At 32.0% G+C, this 19,063-nt stretch overlaps 2 protein-coding genes across 2 annotated transcripts; one reads left to right on the top strand and one right to left on the bottom strand.

Moving 5' to 3' along the window:
- The first annotated feature begins 717 nt into the window (after nucleotides 1–717).
- LOC125048629 (conserved oligomeric Golgi complex subunit 8) lies at nucleotides 718–3,217 on the top strand. Its single transcript, XM_047647398.1, has 7 exons — nucleotides 718–899; nucleotides 987–1,293; nucleotides 1,381–1,546; nucleotides 1,624–1,719; nucleotides 1,804–1,969; nucleotides 2,084–2,247; nucleotides 2,528–3,217. The coding sequence occupies exons 1-7, from the start codon at nucleotides 845–847 to the stop codon at nucleotides 3,215–3,217; spliced, it is 1,644 nt and encodes a 547-aa protein (XP_047503354.1). The 5' UTR covers nucleotides 718–844.
- Nucleotides 3,218–3,278: 61 nt separating this feature from the next.
- LOC125048627 (DNA repair protein RAD50) lies at nucleotides 3,279–18,566 on the bottom strand. Its single transcript, XM_047647397.1, has 24 exons — nucleotides 18,454–18,566; nucleotides 16,817–17,118; nucleotides 16,498–16,681; nucleotides 15,965–16,150; nucleotides 15,634–15,847; nucleotides 15,360–15,451; nucleotides 14,907–15,116; nucleotides 13,834–14,000; nucleotides 13,154–13,302; nucleotides 12,104–12,218; nucleotides 11,847–11,953; nucleotides 11,282–11,408; nucleotides 10,712–10,870; nucleotides 9,592–9,705; nucleotides 8,891–9,088; nucleotides 8,148–8,294; nucleotides 7,289–7,504; nucleotides 6,897–7,057; nucleotides 6,357–6,591; nucleotides 5,777–5,983; nucleotides 5,256–5,452; nucleotides 4,999–5,103; nucleotides 4,509–4,625; nucleotides 3,279–3,766 (listed from the first exon to the last, which is right to left on the bottom strand). Exons 2-24 carry the CDS (start codon nucleotides 17,069–17,071, stop codon nucleotides 3,520–3,522), a joined length of 3,909 nt encoding a protein of 1,302 aa, XP_047503353.1. The 5' UTR covers nucleotides 17,072–17,118; nucleotides 18,454–18,566; the 3' UTR covers nucleotides 3,279–3,519.
- Between the last annotated feature and the right edge of the window lie 497 nt (nucleotides 18,567–19,063).

Genomic DNA, 19,063 nt, shown 5'->3' with positions numbered 1-19,063 from the left:
ATTAAAACACCTTGATTCTTATGTTCCGCTTCACAGAACTCTTTCACCTTTAATATCATTTCTCGAGCCGAACTTTTTACAACTTTTGGCATTGTAATCAATCTTTAAAATGCACTAAGCTAGTTAAAAATTCACAAAAATCTACCACAACAAACGAACTTCATAACATCGACGAATGACAACATTGCCGACCTGTCAAATTTAGTTCCAAAAATCGCCGCGGGACTTCTTTCATGAAAAGCACTATACCAAATCACCTGAGGAAACCTGGGGCCTTAGTCAAGATGTCTTTACAGTAGTGTATGTAGAAAGTCAAAAACTAAATTTTTATGGAAACTTTTCGACACGAACTGGGCTAATGTTATTCCTATAAAAAATCGTTTAGCGTTAGTACATAGGTTACACCTGTCGAAGAAAATTTTTGTCTCAGGCCCCTGAACTATCAACACTACTTTAAAATGGTTAAAGCCTAGAAAGTAATAATCATAATAATTATTCTTATTCAAAGCACAAAATACTTCAAAAGAGTTTACTTCCCAGTTCTTATAACCGCTCAAGAAGATATCCTTTCCTTTTTCCTTGTATCTCCTTATTTCCTTATGCCACCAAAAGTCATCACAGAGCAGGCAGATAGTGTTGAGCAGAAGTGACAGAACGTCACATACTCTAATTTCAGCCAAAATTTAATTTTTACTCTTGTCTTTAGTAGTCTTTTTCATGATAATAACACAGCTTATCATAATTCAGAAGTAAATTTAAAAATATACTTTGTAAACATATAACTCTTTTGTGAGTATACTGAAGTCTGAAACATATTTAACTAATAGACGATAAAAATTTAGCAATGAATCAAGAGTTAAATGAATTGTGCAGCTTATTATTCCCCAATTCCACGTCAGGTAAGATAACTTTACACCCTCAAAAATTCAAACACAATTTCTATGTGTAATTATTGACTTCTAATATAAATTAATATTTTTTTGTAGAAAATGCAGACTACTTTAACGATATATCTGATTATATTAGGAAAATGGGTTCTCAGAATTGGGAACAAATATCAAAAGAGCCCGAACGCCTGAGTGATGAAATGCGACATTTGACTGAACAGACACAAGAGTTGGCTTTTACGAATTACAAAACTTTCGTCGAGACGGCTGAGATATCTAGAACTATCAGAAAAGATCTGGACAAGTCAAAAGACTCTCTTGATACTTTTTTAGAAACATCTCCTCAGTTTGTTGAGGAATGTGAAAATTTCTCACGGATAGCAAATGATATTGTTCAAGATAAAAAGTAAGCATATTGCGCTTATGCAAGTTGTAAATTAAAGCAATTGATTTATTGAAAATAATAAATGTATTGTTTATTTTTTATTTCTAGGCAATACAGTAATGTGAGAAACCAGAGTGATAAACTACTGGAACTTCTGGAGTTACCTGCTCTTATGAGGGAAGCATTAAACTCTGAAGACTATGAAAGTGCACTAGATATTTTCACTTTTATACGCAATTTATCTAAAAGATATTCTAAAATACCCATAGTGCAGGTAAGATAATTTGTATATACGTATATCATGTGTATTTTCAAATAAATTTGTAATAAAGTAGTTCATACTATTTACAGAACACAGCATCTGAAATTATGACCTTATGGTATGAAACATTGTACCATTTATTTAATCAACTCCATTATGACTTACCGCTGCCACAATGTTTACAAGTAAGTAATATTATTTATCAATCTGGGTAATATTCCACCTGTAAGCCTACATAAATGTTATCAAATGTTTTTTGTTTGTTTTAGATACTTGGATATTTACGTCGAGCATACATAGTGTTTAAATCAACTGAAGAAGATAATTATTCAGCTGGAAGCAAAAATGCCGCATCGGATGGTCTACACCTACATTTTCTTAAAGCCAGAAATGCATGGTTTGAAAAAGCTCTTGAAGATGCTAAGACAACTGAATGTATGTAAAAATGTAATTGATAACATATTTTTCCTAGATATAGAATCTAGGTAAATTAGTTACTGATCAATTATAAAACATTAGTTATACATTTTTTTAATTATATTTTTTCAGCACCTGAGAGGTTACTGAGGAGGATTGTGGAGTTACACAGAATACATCTTTTTAATGTATTAACGCAACATAAGTCAATTTTTTTGTCAGATTCTCAAGAGTCTAAAGTAAGGGATGATGAGCTAAGTGGCACTAGTGCATTGTCTTGTTGGTTAAAACAGAAGGTAATGTTTTAGTGATACTCTGTAGAATTTATATGTTAAGTATTAAGTAAAAAGAGTAAAAAATATTTTAGTCAAAATTATTTAATCAACTAACCAAAGAACTAGAAAAGCTATATATCTAAAAAAATTATATATGTTTGATTACCAAAATGCTTCTATGTGTACAGCATTCAAACAATAAATGGTAATAACTTAACAATTGCAATCACCTTTGAAGGTAAACATTTTCAATTTTAATGAAGATGAATTTGTTTATCCAATTTTATTAAATTTCTTACAGGTCGAACAATTATCAAAAACATTGAACCAAAATATTTATAAAGAAGATGAGTCAAGTTTTGAATCCCTTTTGAATCAGTGCATGTATTTATGTTTGTCATTTGGTAGAGTTGGAGCTGATTTAAGATGTGTATTAACGCCATTATTCAGAAACAGTGTTATTTCACAATTCACATGTGGTTTAGAAAAGGTTGATTTTAATTTTGAACAACAAATGAAGTCATACAAAGTGGCCAGTATTAAAAATATCGCAAGACCAATAAATGAAAACATGCAGTCTGGCCCTCCTGAAATTTTGCTAGATTACTATCCATTAGCTGAATACTGTAATGGATTGTTGAATGTTCTCAATTCAATCAGAGTAACAGCCCCCTTAAATATAGTCAAGGATGTGTATAATGCATTTAAAAAATCACTTGAACAGGCTGTTCAAATTCTTATTGCATTTTACCATAGAGAACAGCAGACATTCACTGACATTGAAAGGCAGAATTATATGTCATTTTGTGCCTGCTTTACTGAAGATTTAGTTCCCTATATTACAAAATGTTTATCAACTTCATTCCCACCATCTCTAATAGCTGAAATGCTTGGTGTTACACTTACTGTTCTTCAGGAAAGTAAAATATTACATATAGATCAAGATAAACTATCTCAACCTTTAAGTGGGATTACAATCACTGTAATGTAATAAATATATTTTGTTTTAGATATATAATTTATAATGGGAGAATTAAAAAAAAAAACAAGACTACTAATAAAATGTAATATATTTTTAATGAAACCGTTGTATAATTTTGTTGAAAGTATACAAGGCCCAATAAAATATACAGAGACAGTAATCATAAATTTCTGTACCACAAAAACAAGATATTATTTTCATTATTGCCATCCTGTGAAATGGTTTAAATACAACATTAAACAATAATATACTTCAATAAAAGGCACAGCCTTTTATATTTTTCTTATTTTGTAAGAACCAAATGGTTACTCTTATGTAAATCTAATTTTTTTAATCCTAGACTTTCCTTCTTCATTTCTAGAGACTTCATAGAAGTGTGTAACCTTATCGATGTTTCCTAGAGACTCAATAAATTGTCGATCATGTGTAATGATGATGAACATAAAGTTCTTTTGCTTCATCCTCTCTTGGACTATTTCACCCAAAGCTGAACACAAACTTTGAACATTTTCTGAATCTAAGTTAGTTGTTGGCTCATCCAAAGCGAGGACACCAAACCTGTAAAAATTTTAATACTTACTCATAAAATTAAAGAATGAAAGTGTAATTGTAAGTCACAAGGTTGGCAACATTTTCCGCAGCTTTGTTCGCGCACTTTGGGCAGCATTTAAGCTTTTCTTATTTCGTAAATACCTACTGTGATTAAGTGTAACTACTTAAGAAGAATGTAAAAAAAAATAGACACATAGTAATGATACACTACACACATTTGTTTGACCATACATTTTTATTCTCATGTATCCCTACGAATTGTAAGAACGCCAAAAATATATTTCATTAAAAGCGACAGACAGATTAACTTTCTTTCGGGATTAGCAAGAAAATAATACAAGCTTTGGTGGTAGCTGTACCAATCAACCCAAAATTTATCTGTGAACATTTACCGAACCAACCCAATTGAACAAAAGCAATTTAGACTTCAAATACTAACTGAAAAGGCAGAACTAACAATATAAAGGTACCTATACTATTATACATGTCCCCTCCAAGAATGCGTGGATTAACCCAAATCTCAAAAACCAATTTTAATGAAACTTTATCTGTTGCGTTAAAGACGGTATAATATATGTGATTAATTTAAAAAAAGAACCTATTATATATTGAGATGATTCTATTTAAGATTTGATAGGTTGTTATAAATATGTTGACAAACATACATTTACCTACTAAATTTAGTACATATGTTTACTGCCTACTAGATTATGCAATTAATATTCAATTCCAAGGATATCATACATACCTTGAACTGAATGTCTCGGCCAATGCAAGTCGTATGATGAGGCAAGCAAGGACCTTTTGCCCTGCACTGCAGCGCCCGCGCATATCTATTTCAACGCCATTCTTGCATTGAACTACCCTGCAACAATAAATACACAGTTAAAAAGATCGTCATAAGTACTCTAATTCATATTTACCTAATTATTAATTGATTCAATATTCTGTAACATATTCTAGACTGAGGATAGTTTATATGACATTGGTTAGTTATCTATGAAATAAGCACTACATATTTATGTAAATAGTGCTCTATATATATATTGTAGTGACTTGATATATATATATTGTACATTTTAAGTAGAATTTAGTAAAGAGGCTACCTAAGAAAACTACAAAGGCAAACAAAATTGTAGCTATTTTTAAAAGTAATTGAGCACTGTCTAATATATGATCATAGGAAATCCTATAAATAAATATTTAGATTCTCAATATACGTTTATATGGTACAGTACCTATAATCATATTTGCGACGATCCGAATCAGCTGTCATGCTGCCCTCTGTCTTTATTTCAATGTAGTCGATATCATTTCCTCTGTAAATTTTTCTCCACATCTCTCTGAAAACATGATTCACTTACAGTACTATTTAATAAATTACAAATTAATGGGCGTATGTTCAGGTTTCACTTTAAATATGATACATAGATGACAGGCAACATTGCAAATCAAAAGAAGTTTTTTTTTATTACATAGTATTTGTTATGCTGACCTGATGATCAAGTTGATGTTCTCCATCTTCTCCCGGTGGAACTCCAGCAGACATCTGTCAAGGGCAACAAGATAATCTCGAATATCCCGGTCAATTGCCTTTGTCACATGTAGTTCGTAAGTTTTCTCTCGGTAACGCATCTCTAAGTCTTTGTTCTGCGTACGTTTAAGATCGGCCTTGTTTTGCTTCAGTCTTTCCTGTGGAGTTACACATTTAATCAATACTTACAGATTTTCACATATAAATATTTAAAAAATATATATATTTGCAGAACTGGATATAAATAAGGTTATAATATATTTTAGTCAAGTTATAAAGATAAATAGAAAAATTCACATAAGCCTTAAAAGGGCGAAGATGGCAAATAGGCACAAATCAAATGATCAAAATTATGTTATAAATAAATTATAATATGCGTGAACGTGATTCAATGGCATATTAATTAAACAAAAAATTTAAAAGAATGTTTAATAATTAGTAAATAAGATTATTTAAATAAACATTTTACTCAAATCTTTTACCTTGAGCTCTCCAAGCTTTCCCTCATTCTGGGCCTTTTCACGGAAGATCTTGGTCTGCTTAGATATGAGTTCTTCCTTTTCTGAGAGTGTCTCAGTGTTGACACCAGAGAGCTTTTCGTTCACTTCAGCTAGCTCTTTTTCCGAAGTTTCAATTTCAGCTTGCGCTTTACGGAGTTTCAGGTTGTCTTCTAAATTGCGCTTGTAGATCTAGAATATGCAATAGTTTAGTTAAGTATATATCGCAAACTTGTTGATAAAGAACACGGTCTATAGCTTTTGTTTCCTTTGTATTACTATAACTAGGTAACCAGCAAGCGAAATGCATTAACTGAATATAATAGGTTTTATAATAAAATCCACTACAGACAACAATTTATACCAAATGCTTCTATTTATATGATGAAGAAATATTATACATTGAGTTCATCATAAATTTATCAATATCAACAAATAGTTGACAAAAGATCTCTTGAAAGAGATCGAAGCTCTTGAAAACAAATAGTCGTTGCCATGGTTACATATAACTGAAGAAAAGATTTCTACTGCAGCTTACATCGGAGGTTATTTAAAATATACCGACCTCCTGTTTTGACAGCTCATCACGCAGACTTGACATCTTCTTAGTGAGAAGGTCCCGGTCAGCCATAACCTGTTTTTGCTTTTCCATTAACACATCATTGGCTTCCTTGATCTTGTCCATTTCCTTTTGAATATTCCTCTCTTTGTGCTGTCGGATTTCGAGGTCAATGATCTTCACTTTGTCGAACGCGTTTACCACATTCATTATGTAATTGTTCTTAACGTCGATCTCGCCTCTAGAATTCGATGTTTGGGATTGGTAGTCAAACAATCAATTTTCATTGTAATTTTAAGATTGTGAAAATTATTGAAATACCCTATATGATATTTAAATTTGTCAATCTATTGTAAAATAACGACATTACTCAAGTGACTTGAAATACTTTTCAGAAAATGGATTTAAAGCTTTTGCCTCGTAATTATTTTTATTTCAAGAATCTATTCATATAAGAAAACGTTTTAGAAAAATACTACATAAACTTATTCATGTATAATATTAATGAAATGTCTTTTATTAGGATATGGATTCTTATTAATTCACCTGCTCTTTTTCACAACTTCATTCTTGGTGCTTTGTTTCTCCTTGAGGTCTGCTTCCAATGGCGCGATTCCTGTCTCCAGCTCTTTCAGTTCCTCTAGATACTTCCCTTTGTTGACCTCCAACTCTTTGAGATTCTCTTGCAAGTTAACCAACTCTTGGACCTAATGAAGATATAGTATTAACTAAATGTATTATGAGACTAGACTGGATGGACATAATCAACAATGAAGTTTAGCTATTAAAGAGACTAACAATATGATCTAAAATTGTGATTTTCGAGTATTTTTTGAATTAGCTAAGAAACACAGAAAAAAGCTATATTATCTTTTGAGAATTAGTTCAGTTTTAAAAATATTATAACACAATAATTGTGTTTAATTATTAAAACCTACCTTTTTCTGTATATTAACGAGCTCCTCTTTGAATTTAATTTTTTTCTCATTCATAGAGTTAATTTTTCTGTTGTGTGCGTTTAATTTCTGTTGAGCACTTTTCACACTTGCACGTAGCGAACTAACACTCTGTCGTAACGAAGTCTGCTTGGCTGTCGCTTCATCCAAAGTCATGTCGGTAATTATGTCTGTGCATTGGGATTTTATGGCCTCCAACTGTAAAAAAAGTATTATAATTAAACATTGCGATAAATGCCACTGCAATTCGTTTAGAAGTATTAAAGCATTTTTGAAGTTATACTTTTTTAGGCGCGTTACGAAAAATTGATGAGAGTGAAATTTTACGATGCGCGCGCACCGTGACACAAAATTAACAAAATGAAGTTGCCCACGGAAGATGCTACGGCATGGGACATAATTTAAAAACAACATTCGAGTAATAATAGAATTTATGTTACACTTAATGTAAGAGAATAATAATAAATATTTATTTGTTTAATTTTTCAAATGTAAACTGAACTTTATTGACTATAATGAATCCTTTTCCAGTCTTTGATTATTTAATTGTAATTAATTATTTGCATGCAATCAAACACTATTTTTAATAATGCCAAAGAAGTATAACTTCGTAGGCGCATACATAAGTACACGCACCCTTTTTTATTATTATTTCAATATCTAGGTTAAACAAACCAACATATAAAATAAAATAATTATAAAGATGCAATATTAATATGGGTTGGCAAATATTGTTTACACTCAAACAAACTGTTTTTACTGGGATAATTTAGTTTTTTTTTACACAAAATATGAATACAATCATTAATATATCTGTGGCTATTAATTTTTTTTTCCTTACATCCTTGGTGGTAGTGTTGACTTCGTTAGTAAATCTATCAAGAAGCGGCATATCGCCTTGAATACCGCGAGCGGATTGCAACTTTTGCTCTGGCTCCAGTAGGCACATCGATAACTCTTCAGACGTCTCCGTTAATTTCGATATTTGCTAAAACAAAAATATATGACATTCGCTTTGTAATGTGTTAAAAAAGAGTTTTAGTCTTAATTTACGGACGCAATATTTCGTTAATTGATTTAAGCAAACTTTTACTTTATATATTATTGAAACAACGATTATGATTCTAGCCTATGCAGAAAGAGAACCGGCATGACGGTTATGTGAACTAATATAATTCTTTTTTTTTTCTTTATGGCTTAACCGTGCCAGGGTTTGTGCATTAGCCAGCGTCAAGTTTAAAATATAATTCTTATTTCACAAAAATTATATAACTTAAAAAAAAATTATGGTTTAAGGTTACTGTCAAACTATAATGGTGTAACAGTGTTGTCAACATAACAATTTTTTTTTAGCGGCTACTCAGAACACACAACAGTTCTCTTACACACAGAGTATCAATTTGTAAGGTAAAATTAAGCCATATATATTATTAAGCTTTTACAGCTTTCAGAGAAGAGTTTTTAGCTTCAGTCATATTTATTTGAATATTCCATACACACATCTTCGTCAGTCATCCGGGATAGACAAGTCAGCAGGTATGTGTGCCTTTCTCGGTTTAAACAAGTAGTCAAATAAAAACTTACAGAATCAACATCACTCATACGTGTCTCTAATTGAGGAATCTCCTTCTCTTTTAAGGTATGGATCCTCTCATTGAGGGACTTCATACTTAGAAGATCATCTTTCTTAGAGGAGGAAACTTGTAACTCTTCAGTGACTTTCTCGAGTTTCGCTGGCACATTTAGCACTTGAGTGGTTAATTGTGATATAAGATCTGTCACCTGAAAGATTAAAGTTGGCGTCTTTTAATCAATTCCTATTAAGAAAACTCTGAAAAAGAGCAGTGTTGACCTAGTGGCTTCAGCGTGCGACTCTCATATCTGAGGTCGTAAGTTCGATCCCCGGCTGTGCACCAACGGAGTTGTTTTCTATGTGCGCATTTAACATTTGCTCGAACGATGAAGAAAAAAAAACATCGTGAGGAATCAGCATATCTTAGACCCAAAAAGTCGACGCACTGGAGGCTGATCACCTACTTGCCTATTAGATTTAGATTAGATTTAAAAGTCAAGACCTAAAGAGGTTGTAGCGCCACTGATTTTTTAAATATTTTTTTACTAAGAAAACTCTATATATAATGTTTAGTTGAAAAACACTCAAATATAAATTCTATGAACTGTATTTCATTTAAAAAATAAAACTTTTTCCACTTAATAGTGGAAATTTAATTTATTACTAAATTAGAATTACATTCATTACTACAATTATTTAAAAAAAATATTACCTCATTGTCACTATCAAACCCTCGGTTACATAGAGGACAGCAGCTGTTGTCTTTCAGTTGGGTCTTATATTTTGCTATTATAAACATTGACGACTGTAAAACGTTTTGTTCATCCTAAAATTAAAAACAGAATTTATCAGTATCGGTATTAAGGGGCCGTTCATAAAATACGTTCGCATACAAGGGGAGGGGAGGGGTCTGGCTGAGTGTGACAAGGGGGAACGAGGGGTATACGGCAACGTGACGTTCGCCGTTTATTATTTTTTGACATGAGCTAGCTCTAGCGCTAGCTCTGTGGCGCGACTCTAGCGGCGTTGCGATCCGTCACAACTGGTTTATTTGTTTTTCCAATACTTGAGAGAGTAACGCTGCGCTCTCGATTCAGTAACAAATGAAAATACTGATTCTCATGTATTTATTATTATTTATTCCTTAATTCGCCATTTAGCAGTAAACTAATACAGACGCTTTTTTCATCTTCTCAATTTAATACTCTTCAGTTAATTACTTTATACTCTTTATTGCTGAAATTTGTCACTTTTGATTTTAATTGTTGAGATACATATAAGAAAACAATGACATAATATAATAACTAAATAAATATTTTTAATTTTCAGAATTTGTATACATACTATCATTTAGAATTTACCATAGTCAGCAGAGAAGGGGGGGGGGGGTCTTAGTTTTTGTGACGAAATATTTCTAGGGGGGGTCACAGAAAGTGTGACACAGCATGACAATAGGGGGGGGGGGGGGTAAAAAAAAGCTGATTTTAGAGTGACGTATTTTATGAACGGCCTAACATGTATACATCAAATTGAATAGTAACAGTATTTTGTGAAAACTTGTGCAGCACTCCGTGAGCATATTTGGAATTGGAAGCAGCAAATCGACCGACTACATTTCTTGTAAAGAAACTAAAGTTTTTTATGGAAAATTTATGACCCATTGATATATAATAATCAAAACCGTTCGACGTGTACTGGAAACATTCTATAATTAGTGCTAAGATCTCTCGCCAACGTAGTTAGATTGGAAGTTTGGTTCGATCCTAGTGAAACAAATTATTATTCGAGTTGGGTGAATTTAAGAATTTTCATGAAAAAGTAATGTTGCATACTTGTAATTTTTCTACTGTTGTAGTTATCTTCGCTAGCGTGGCTTCATATGTCTGAGTGCCACAGGCCTTGTACATCTGATCTTCGGCCTTGGTTAGTTCGGCGCGACGCTCGTTTAACTGTTCACGTATGTGCTTACGATCCGCTTCCAGGCGAGTTATCTGAAAATAGAAATATATAAATTGGACTAGATGCATATACAAACGTTGCGTAAAAAAAGACATGGCGATTAAAAAGAGTGGTGGAGAGTTTATCGCCAGTTCTTCTCTTCCGTTCTACGCCCTTGATTTGAGAACTGGCAGTAAATGTAATTTAGAAGCATTTCATATACATTTATTTGTTGACGTTCATGAGTGTACATTGTGTTACCTATATGATTAAATTATTTTTGACTTTGACAATTAACCAGGAACTATATTGTAAAGAAAGTCGACAAGGATACTATTATATTTATAAATAAATACGAAATACGAAAAAGAAATATTGAAACCAAATATGACAGCTCCACAAGGCAGAAAACTGTGTTATCAGAACAATTCGTTTTTGATTAATTAGAGATAAAATTAAAATACCTCCAATTGTTTTTCCTTTATCTTCTGTTTAGCTGAATCTACTTCAGACCTAAGTTTACACTCTAGCTTGTTCACTGATACAGCAAAGTTGCTTTGAATATCTCCCAGTAATTCGGTTAATGTTGTCCTGTAACATATAACGATATTTTTAAATATAACAAATATATCCATTGTCCTAAATACGTGCGCAGAATATTAGTATATGGTATTGTGATTTCGGAATTTTTTGTTAGTATATTGTTAATGAGTTGATTTTTAATCAAGAATTTTATAGCCAAAAATTTGTATTTAGTATATATTATATGTATTTAACATTTCAAATGCGATTCCGATTTGTATGGGAATGACATTAGCTCACGTTTTGTCACGTGACCACTTTATATAAATTCATTTGGCGTTAGTGCCTGTCGAAAAGTTATTTTCTCACAAGCTCTAGATAGGGAAATACGAATAGAACTGGACGCAATTCAACCGGCAACGTCGTATATAAGATGTATAACTAAATGAATAATTTAAAATAATAAACACCTCAAAAAAACCTTTTCTATAAAATCAACTTGGGTACCTATGCTTATTCTTTAATACTGAGAGTTGTTTTTCCTTTTGCTTCAACGACTCCTCAACCATATCACGCTCCTTCAATTTAGACGTCTGCTTTTGAAGTTTGGTGACCTGCGAACGTGTAAAAAAATACAGAATCACTGTAGTATAATTATTATGAATATATTTTTACAAATTAATTCACATAAAGCCAAAGAAAACCAAATTTTTTGTGTAAAAAAATCGATTTAATTTACAATAACTGGATGTTATGAAGTTTACCTTTGTATTTAGGTCTTCGAGTTCAATATCTTGAGTCTCGATCAATTTTTCATTGTCATATATCTCCTTTTGACATTCCTCTGTATTTAGTTCATTCTTCATACGTTCAAAATCCCTGTTTGTAAAAGTGTTCAATTAAACTATTTTTCAATAATACTATTTTTGACGTGATAACGTCTTTAAAATCGTTTTAGTCGGGTGACATGTTCAGAAACTTGTGTCACACCAAAACCTCACGAGCGCGATCGCAGGTATAACGAGAGAGAGACGGACCGATCTCCCGTCTCATCTCGAGCGCTGCCAGTCATTCCGTGAATGTATGAAGAAAAATGTATATCATAGTCGAATAAGTAAACTTGTCATTTTACACCCGAAATTTATCATCAAAAGTGTGAATAAAACGATAGATGTAATTTAAAATTTGAAAAAATTGTTATCTTCATTAATTCCTTACTTCCCAAAAACTTATATCACCAATAAGACGTTATCACGTAAACATCTCGATCGTAAACCTACTTTACAAACAACCAATATTTTTTTTTATTTACCAGAATATCAAACCACATTTGCTATAAAGCATGTAAAATGTCGGAATATTTTAATGAATAAAAAAATATGAAAAAGTTAAGTATTTTTTTGTATCAGAAAAATTACTCCTTGTGGTGGTTGGAGGTGAGACAGTATACGAGAAGATCGAGAGCCGTACGTGCATACACAACACATGTATAATTGTGTTTTTTGTATTGTAATTTTTGACGTCCTGTTTGTTATTTTATTGTCCCAAGGAACAGTCTCACCCAGAGAACTATTCGCTAGTGTGGGGACCAGCGTAATGCAACAATAGTATAAGGTGATTTTTTATGTAGACCTTATATCATTTAGAATCTATAGATTACATATAATGAATTTCGACTTTTTTTTAAAATAACAATTAAAAAAAAAAATACTTTTACATGCTTTAAATCGTAAGTAGGTATTATGAATATAAATAGTTAATTATAAGGCATATTTATAGATATGCTAAAACTATAGTGAACACATGTAACTCACTCTTCGGCAGTTTTAAGTTTGGCTTCGACAGTCTCAAGACGTTGTTTGGATTTATTGGCGTCGGTGATTTGTTTCTCAATTTTGGTAATATTTTTGTTGTTGCTTTGTATGTCTTCCTGCTTGTTAGATATTTTCTCCTTGTGCCTTGACTATAAGGAGATAAAATGTATAAAAATTAACCATTTACTTAATCGATTGTAAATCCTAATTCGAATTATAAATTCTTAAGAGGTTGGTTCTGATTTGTTTGAATTTCTAGGACTAACATTAACACAAAAAATATTGTTTTTTGTGTTAATTTTCTATGCGGTGAAATTAGCAATTGTACAGCTATATTATCGAAACAGATTTTTTATCTACACTTAATTGAATGTGGAATGTACTTGTTTGTTTTTATGATATATAACTTCAAGACGATGTATCCTACTCTTCTTCTATACTAATATTATAATGGTTGTAGGGGGTAAATTTTTCATCTACTAATTTTTTTTACTTCTTTTAGCATTCATTCATTATAAAAGTATCAGCTAATATATAATTTAGTAGTGTTTGATGACCAATAATCTTACCTTAGTGCTGAAAATTTGATATATATTAATGAAATATTGTTTAAGAACTAAATATTTTCCTTGGAATGTGAAATGTTTTCTTGCAGACAAAAACAAAGCTAATCAACTTACAAGAGCATCCCGACTCTGGTCAACTTGATTTTGGTATATCTTCTCTTCATCGTCAGCCAGACCCTTCTGTTCTCTCAGAGCCTCTTGAAGCTCTTTGATTCTCTGAGTGATCATCTCCCTGCCTTTTTCTGCGTCTTCATCAGTCTCGACTTTCTCTATTTCAATTTCTGTAAGTAATTTGTTTCCATCATAAAAATTAGGAAAATACTCGATAAATTGAATAAAATCAATGATAATTGGTCCCTTCAGTAATTTGAAGTTGAAAAAGTATTATCTTGCTCGCCAACATGCGATAATTTGAAATCCGGTCTTCCATTCTCTCTATAATTTGAAGCGTTTATCATGCACATACCTGTCGTTTGTTTACATACATGAACAGACTTGTCAATTGTTTACAAAATTTGTGAATAATTGTTAATACATAATAAGAATAAAGAAATAATAAGTCACAAATTTTGATCAAATTCTTATTTCCATCAGTCGCCCTTCCACCTCGTGGTTATTCAAACACTTGTTATTTTGAACTCTTGATAATTTGAAATTTATCTCTGGTCCCTTGAGTTTCAAATTATCGAGAGTCGACTGTATTACATAGTAGCAAACTATTCAAGGGAAACGGTAGGGGAACACCGGTCATGGGGACCACCATTCTTTTATGCCATTAAATTGTAGCTTATGTGAAACGTTGGTACTTTCAACACAGCGCCATCTGTTAGAATTGTGATCAAGTAATAAACAAATATTTTGCCAAAAAATAATATTGCGGGAATAAATTGAGATGTAAGCTATCCTATCTTTTAAGTTAGATCAAACTGCACACGGTGTGCAAGTTTGATTGAAATCGGTTCGGTAGTTTAGGAGTCCATAGCGGACAAAAAACGTGACACGTAATTTATATATATTAAGATTAGCCTTTTCAACATTAAAAAAAACTATTGTTTTGCTAGAAATCAAATATTAGTATTTATATGCATTATATATTTAACATGTATATGTAAGGAAAAAAAGCGGTTTGTTTTATTGGTACACAAAGATTTGGGACAAGAGACACTTAAGACGCTTAAACAACTCACCAGCAAGTTTTCCAGTATCGACAATAAGAGTATTTCTCTTATCAATCTTCTCTTGATTCTGGCTTTCTAACAAGATCAGTTTATTAAATTTAACTTCATTAGCTGTCTTTTCATTTGCGATTTTCTCTTCTTCTTTATTAAAAGAAGTATTTTTCTTATATGATTCGTCCAATTCCTTCTGTTTTGCTTTAGCAGTAGCGGCATAGTTGGCTGAAATAAACTTTAAATTAATGTTTATAACTCATACAATAAACATATCCATGACTGCAGTTTGAGAAACAAAATAATAATGTATATAAGGTATTACGCTTGCTTCACTTCTTTTCTGTATTTTTCGTACATTTCAGTTTGAATATGGCTGGATAATGAAATACATAAAATTTTGATGTTAAATTTTTGACAAAAAATTGTATTAAGTGTGTGTATGGTATGTAACTAAGATAAATTACTTACTAATATTTGCTTGCAAATTCTCTGTTGTTCCTTCGAATACTGTCTGAATACTTTTCTTAAGCTCTTCCTCTTGTGTCTTGCAATGTTCTAATCTATAATAAAAATATAATAGTTATGAATTGACAGTACATGAGCACCAGCTGAAAATTTGAATAAACAGAATAGACTCTTTGCTGAGAAGTAGAACTTCTACTTCTGGGTCTTATAAAAGTCAAGAACTGTTTCTAAATGGAATTGGTTCCCAAACTTTATGCAATTAATAGAACTAATTTACCTTGTTTTAATCTTCTCTTTTTTAGTCTCAAATAGCACCAAATTCTTTTGCAAGGCAACAATTGCATTAATTTTTTCAGAAATTGGTTTGAGTTCATGGGTCAACTCTAAAAGTTTCAATTCAGACTCTGAGATTCTTGACTCAGTGTTAACTAAATCTAATTTCTTTTTATCTAATTCTTGCTTCTTATCTGTTAAATGAGCTACCTCTTGTTCTGAAATATAAAATATAAATGATAAAAAATTAAAGTATTTTAATGCTTAGTTTATGTGTATGTGTATTATTGAATATTAATTAAAAATAATAATTAGCAACAAAAAGGCAAATTTACCTAGAAGTTTCAATGTGGTAACATACTCCTTTCTGATTTTTCTAAGCTTCTCAATACAATCACTGTATTTATCAGCATCAAAGATTTCATCAAACCTTTCTTTGACCTTTTTGCCTTCATCTAGAGGCCAGCCAGAGTCTTCTTGATGACAGAATATCACTGAATTCAGTATTGCCTTTGATACACCTGAAAAACAGTTTATATATTATATTAGTTTTGGGCTCCATTTTATGCAATTAAACAACAATCATCTACATTGACTTTAAGTATTACTGGTTAATTAAGCCTGCTAAACTACTATGCAGAAGCCAGTCAGCCTGCTGGAGCGATCACAGGCACATTTAATTTTAATTATATCTTAAGTTACCATAGACTTTTAAGATGCACATAGGTTGCAACCACCTAATATGCAAATGAAATATTGATAAACAAATACATTCACAATGTCATGAGAATAATTCCTATATGGTACTATTCAATTTTATTATTATTACATAGGGTTATTAATACAAGAAAAGTCTTGCAATACATACCCAGTTCTTCATGCATGACCATATCCAATTCAGCACAACGAGAAGAGATGTCTTTTGCCTTTCCATTTTCATCGATCACACTAAGACAAGTGTCTAGTGTTTGGAATTTAGTTTTTTTCTTTTGGAATGCAGTCACTCTCATAGAGCGTGACATTTCCAATTGTTTGTCCTTTGCATTTACTATCTAAAATTAAGAAGACGTCATCAGATCGCTGAGATATATCGTAACATATCCCGAGGGTAAATTTTTAACTAATAACAGTAAAGCATGCAGCTAATTAATTAGACCGATTTTTACTGTTAAATATTGAATTTTCACCTTCAGTTTAACTTGTCCCATTACTTCACTAGATCTGTTCACTTTAGCATCATGAACAAAACATTCATTTCGACTGCCGGGTGGCATTTGCCCAGTCACTGCGTATCGTAAACACTCAATAATCGTTGTCTTACCGCACCCATTTTGCCCCAATATCAATGTTAAGGGTGTTTCAAAAGATATTCTCTGTTCATCACATTCTTCTGGACCAAAACTGCGAATACCTCGTACAGCTAATGATTTAATTCCCGCCATTGAAATATTGAAGTTTTATACGCAAATTAAGGTAGATCAAAACATTCCTAGAAAATATTTCAATAATTAGAAACTTTACGGGACATCAAAATTTAATTTAAAACATTTCACCAGTATTGTTTGTTCATAAAAAGATTTTTGATATTCAAAAAATATAAACAAATTAAAGAGGTTATAAATTTAGGGTATGTTCCGATATACACTGCGAGTACTGTATAGTGCTCCCACTGTTCAAAAATTCGTTCCGCTATGACTGCCAGTATACAGCCGCAGCGTCCTAGGGAAATATATGACGTCACAAATCCCCGCTATACTTCTACTGCGAGCACTGGCGTTTTCGAGGTAAGGTACTCGCAGTGCTTTGATCACGTGATCAATCAAAACCACTTGAATGCCTAACGGCTGATATAACTTAGGGTATGTTCCGATATACACTGCGACCACTGTACAGAGTACCGTCAATTTAGTATACTGTGAAACCGTTTCTCTATAGCCAGCTATACTGGTTACAATTTAAAACGGAACGCAGTCCAGTATACTAGTCAGCTTCGTTTTTCGACTCAGTTTTCAAATGAGTGCATCAAAGTTTTTCAATTCAACAAGAAAAACTATTATTGGAGTATTATCGCATTAAAAAAATCTATATTAATATTAACTGTCAATTGAATTAATACTTCAAAGAAAGTAAGTATTTTTTAATTAGAAAAAGTCTGTTTATCATAACTCAACTTATATTAACTTTCTGTATTACTTATAATGCAAAGGTTATGTTGTTTCATTAATTAGTCCAAGCTAATTCTTTAATTAGAATTTTAAATGTTTGTTATTAAACTGTAAGTTATATCAGCCGTTAGGCATTCAAGTGGTTTTGATTGATCACGTGATCAAAGCACTGCGAGTACCTTACCTCGAAAACGCCAGTGCTCGCAGTAGAAGTATAGCGGGGATTTGTGACGTCATATATTTCCTAGGACGCTGCGACTGTATACTGCAGTCCATAGCGGAACAAATTTTTGAACAGTGGGAGCACTATACAGTACTCGCAGTGTATATCGGAACATACCCTTACAGTTTAATAACAAACATTTAAAATTCTAACTTACTTTCTTTGTAGTATTAATTCAATTGACAGTTAATATTAATATAGATTTTTTTAATGCGATAATACTCCAATAATAGTTTTTCTTGTTGAATTTAAAAACTTTGATGCACTCATTTTAAAACTGTGTCGAAAAACGAAGCTGACTAGTATACTGGACTGCGTTCCGTTTTAAATTGTAACCAGTATAGCTGGCTATAGAGAAACGGTTTCACAGTATACTAATAGTATACTAACAGTACAGTGGTCGCAGTGTATATCGGAACATACCCATAATTTCTACCCGGGCGCAACGGCGTCCAGCGTCCTACAAGCACCACAGCCATGAATCGACCACAGAATCAAAATACACAATTTAATGATTTGAAATAAAAACTACAAAGAAATTTTACTAAATACGTTGTATGTGTTACAAACTAAACGTTTTGAGATCCTAACCTTTTTTGCTTGATTTTTGTAGATGCCAAAATCCAAATTTATCAAATTCTGATGCTTTAAGCTTTTATATTAAAACTTGAACATAAATCTAACTTATATTCATAAACGAAGCTTAGTGCTAAGTCTCGTTACTCGTAAAACTCAAATTGCATTCATGTTTAATAAATAGGCGCAAGGCGCGAGCGACTCGTATACCTCAGGCTTACGCGAGAATTTACCAAAGGAAAGCATGGCATTGCTACCTGTAACGAATAATATTTCTGGCGAGATTATTGTAAAGTCATGAGATTCTCACATACGAATTAGAGGTTTGGGATGCACTCCATACTTTATTATTTATTTACTCATTCGTGAATATCTGAAGTACACCAGAAACTACAGCAAATGTTGGCTGATTTAATTGTATTGTGGAAGAGATTCTTAGTAATGACGGTGATATAAATAAGGGATGAAGG

Source organism: Pieris napi, chromosome 4 (genome assembly GCF_905475465.1).
Source record: "Pieris napi chromosome 4, ilPieNapi1.2, whole genome shotgun sequence".
NCBI lineage: Eukaryota > Metazoa > Arthropoda > Insecta > Lepidoptera > Pieridae > Pieris > Pieris napi.
Note: the sequence above shows the minus strand (reverse complement) of the source record. Positions and strands in the feature narration are given on the sequence as shown.